Here is a 4,141-nt window from a genome sequence, read left to right as displayed (position 1 = left end):
ACACACACACACACACACACACATTCACACATGCACACACACACTACACACTACACACATACACACATTCACACACACACACTACACATACACACACATTTCACATTCACACACACATTACACACACACGTATACACATATTTCACATTCACACACACATTATACACACACACACATTCACATTTACACACACTACACACACACACACACACACATTAACACACACATTCATACACACACACCCACACCCACACACACACACACTACATTACACATTCCTACAAACTACACACACACACACACACACACACACACACACACACACACACACACACCCACACACACACACCCACCTGACGTGACCGCTAGTGTTGCGTAGCACAGAGGCGGCGTAGGCTTGTGTCACACCCACCAGACTCTTGCCGTCTACCTCAATGATCTGGTCGTTCACCTGGATTCTGAAATCACAACCGGTTAGTGTTAGTTGTAGTAAGAGTTTAATGGTTTTTGCAACACAAGTTTATCATATGGCCGCTTTTAAGCACAAGGGGGCTATCTCAAAAAATGTTTTAAGAAAATCGAAGTTAAAGTTTTGGGACCCTTGTTCAGTTTCTTTAAAAGACAAGGAGAGTTTTCTCTATAACCAAACAAATAATATACACACCAACGAAACCAAACTTCTCCTATAAGTAGGGCAATCCCTACTTTTGGTGTGGGTCAAGATTTCTGGAAACCCCCGAAATCAGGGTTAGCGCGCTTGTCCTTAAAAGCGACCATATAAAGGGCCGAAGGTTAGAGGTGTTTCTAAATAGAAAATAACATAAAACAAAAAGAATGAGGGTAGATAGAACGACAAAAGTTTCAAAGGAAAGAAGAAGCAAACCACACCAGAGCTTCCGCCAACCACCCACCCATAAATCATTATCACTTGTTATTTTGTCTGAGTATAGAGAAGCACACAGCACAAAGGCGGTTACTGAGGGGAGAGGAAAAGCAAAACAGACAAACATGGATAACAGATGGGAAAAAAAACCTAAGTATGACCCTCCAGCGACGTCCTCCAAACACTAAAATTCAAAGCTTTCCGCAGTCTCATTAGGATTTTTTTTTTAATTCAATAAAAAATCTTTAAAAAACAACAAAACAAAACAACCCCCCCATTAAAAACCAACAAAAAATAAATAGATAGGTAGGCTTGTAGGTAGGTAGATAGATAAGCAGATAGATAAGAAGGTAGATAGGTAGGTTTGGCGGTAGGTAGATAGGTAGGTTTGGGGGTATGTAGATAGATAGGTAGATAGTAGATAGGTAGGTTTGACGGTAGGTAGATAGGTAGGTTTGGCAGTAGGTAAATGGTTAAGATGTGCAGTAGGTAGGTAGGTAGGTAGATAGGTAAGTAGATAGGTAGATAGATAGGTAGGTCGACAGGTAGATAAATAGGTAGGTAGATAGATAAATAGGCAGGTAGGTAAATAGGTAGATCGGTAGGTTTGTTGGCAGGTAGACAGGTAGACAAATACTCACTTCTCCGATCTGAGAGCGGCTCCCCTCGGGGTCAAAGTTTTGATGAAAATTCCCAATTTCTCTAGGCCAGCGTCAGCACCAACGCCCATGCCAATGATGGTGAGTCCCAGACCCTCGGAACCTGAGCAACATAATATATATTTTTAATCAATGTCTCATGATGACCAATGTATCGAAAGAAAAAGTAATTGTCATGACTTTAACGCCCCTATCAGCACTATAAGCTTATTTAAGAGCAGGGACCTCTGGACTTAACCGTCTCCGATAGGATCAAGCCAAATTGGTTGAGAACCTTAAAAACTTCACGAAGAGACCCGAGTTCAAGAATGCCCAGCCTGGGATTCGAACCAGGGACACCTGTTTTGAAATTCAGCATGATACCAACTAAGCTACGGAGCTCCCTAACTTATCTTTAGTTTTAGTAAGAGTTTTTCGGCACTTGCAACACAATAAGGTCATATAAGTGCCGAAGATTAGAGGTGTTACAAGAGAGTAACAAACAAAACAAAAAAAGGAGGAGGGGAGATAAAGACGATAGATGTTTGATAGGAAAGAAGAAGCAAACCACACCAGAGCACCCGCCAACCACCCACCCAACTGATCTGCAGAGGAGAATATTTCTTAAAAGAGAAATAAAAGAAATAAGAAATATGATGATTTGTGACTTCTGCTATGGCCAACAAGACCAGTTCCGGCAGAGAAGAGTTTGCTACGATTTGAGCATTGAAGAGCTTCACTTCCATTTGGGAATGTGGGCAGATTGAGGACTTCTCTCTTTCCTTCAGCACTTGTAATTCCTGAATCCTCCTATAATGTGCTGCTCTCTGTGATTGTTGGATCTGTCGGGAGCTAGGCTCTTCCATTTCAAGGGATTACAGATGAAGTCTTTCACAGGCATTTTCTGGGTCTATTTATAGCGCTTTTTCCCACCAACTTCACACTTCCCTCAGGACAGCTCAGGTAAGAAAACTGACAGGAGTAACACAAACATATAAAGCCACAACAGTAAATTACAGAGAGAGGATGTCTGTAATTGAAGGGATCGGAAAAAATGAAGGCTCCAAGTCACCTTGAGGTCGTTTCGAGAAAATTTACTTTAAAAAAGAAAGAAAAAAAACCCAGCTGGACTAAAGCATGGTGTATAATTGAGTTTGGATAAGTTGTAAAGGCAATACAACTCTGATTTTCCGCCATCCAGATGTTTCATTCCAATTCCATCAAGCAAACAATCCCCTCCCCCTTAAAATTTACTTTTTTTTTGTCAACTAAAATCTCTAGTCCCTTTAACCAGCTAAGCAAGCAACGGGTGATAGTTTAGTTTTAGTAAGAGTTTTACGGCACTTGCAACACAATAAGGTCAGATCATATAAGTGCCGAAGATTAGATGTGTCACAAGAGAGTTACAAACACAAAAAGATGGAGGAGCGATCAGGAGGATAGATGTTTGATCAGAAAGAAGGAGCAAACCAACGGGTGAGCCAGAGCAGCGACCGACCTTTCTCTAGCTCCACAGGGAACACGTCCATCTTCTCCACTCGCTTCTCCAGCTCGTACTCTGCCGAGGCGGCCACGGGGTCAACGTCCTCATTGCGCCGGTCGTAGTCGTTGGTGGAATACGTGGCAAACACCTGTGACACAAACACATACAGAGTTGTAGTTTCAAGTTTCAGTACGAATTTTACGGCACTTGTGACACAATTAGGCTACATAAATAAGTGGCAGAAAAAAAGAAAGAGTACGTCGAAAGGCATCTGCCAAACCGCGTCTCTGTGGTGTAGCGGTTAGGCGCTTAATCCATTGTCACATGCAGGATACTTGAGTTCAACTACCGAGTGGGGCGAATTTTTGTCGAGTATCTCGGTCTTTCTGCTGGGATGTTGTATCCCTGTCAAGCAGAGTCGGAAGCCAGCCTCTTAGATGATCTAAATTGTGTTGGTTTTTTTTTTTAGGCCATATAGGTGCCGAAGATTTAGAGGTGTTACAGGAGAGAGTAACATACAAATAAAAGAAGGAGGAGAGGTAAGGACAATAAATGCTTGATAGGAAAGAAGAAGCAAACCACACCAGAGCATCCGTAAACCACCCACTCAAAAACAACAACAACAATGACACAAACAGTTTAGTTTTAGTAGACGTTTTACGACGCTCGCCACTGCATAAGGTCACATGAGCGTCATAAGATTAGAGGTGTTACAAGAGAGTAGCAACAAACATAGAAAAGAAGAAAGGGAGATAAGGACGATAGATGTTTGATAGGAAAGAAGAAGCAAACCACACGAAAGCGTCCGCCAACCACCCACTGACACCACCAACAACAATAACAATAATAATACGACCACCACCACCACCATCAACAACAACAACAACAGCATTACTAGCAACAACGACAACGAAACAACAACAGCAGTATCTAAAGCCACGTTATATCATCCACTATCCCGTCTCACCCTGATAGGACTGCGGCTAAACTTCACTCGCGAGGGCTTGTGATATTCCACCTCATCCCAGCTGTCGTCCGCCTCGTCCTCCTCGCCGCTGGAGATGGGCGGGATCTCGATGAAGCTGAGGTTGCTGTAGTCGACTTCTAGGGGCTCTCCTGTATGTGTGTGTGTGTGGG

At 42.7% G+C, this 4,141-nt stretch overlaps 1 protein-coding gene across 1 annotated transcript in view; it reads right to left on the bottom strand.

The window, feature by feature from the left end:
- Nucleotides 1–4,141, bottom strand: part of LOC101849292 — a gene marked incomplete at its 5' end in the record, with an annotated part of 46,045 nt that overhangs the window by 39,424 nt on the left and 2,480 nt on the right. The window contains 4 exon segments of the mRNA XM_035970165.1: nt 354–458; nt 1,525–1,645; nt 3,020–3,152; nt 3,972–4,120. Of these exon segments, the coding sequence (XP_035826058.1) occupies nt 354–458; nt 1,525–1,645; nt 3,020–3,152; nt 3,972–4,120 (508 nt within the window).

Source organism: Aplysia californica, unplaced genomic scaffold (genome assembly GCF_000002075.1).
Source record: "Aplysia californica isolate F4 #8 unplaced genomic scaffold, AplCal3.0 scaffold00229, whole genome shotgun sequence".
Classification (NCBI taxonomy): domain Eukaryota; kingdom Metazoa; phylum Mollusca; class Gastropoda; order Aplysiida; family Aplysiidae; genus Aplysia; species Aplysia californica.
The sequence above is the reverse complement of the archived record's forward strand: the minus strand, read 5'-3'. Positions and strand labels throughout refer to the sequence as shown.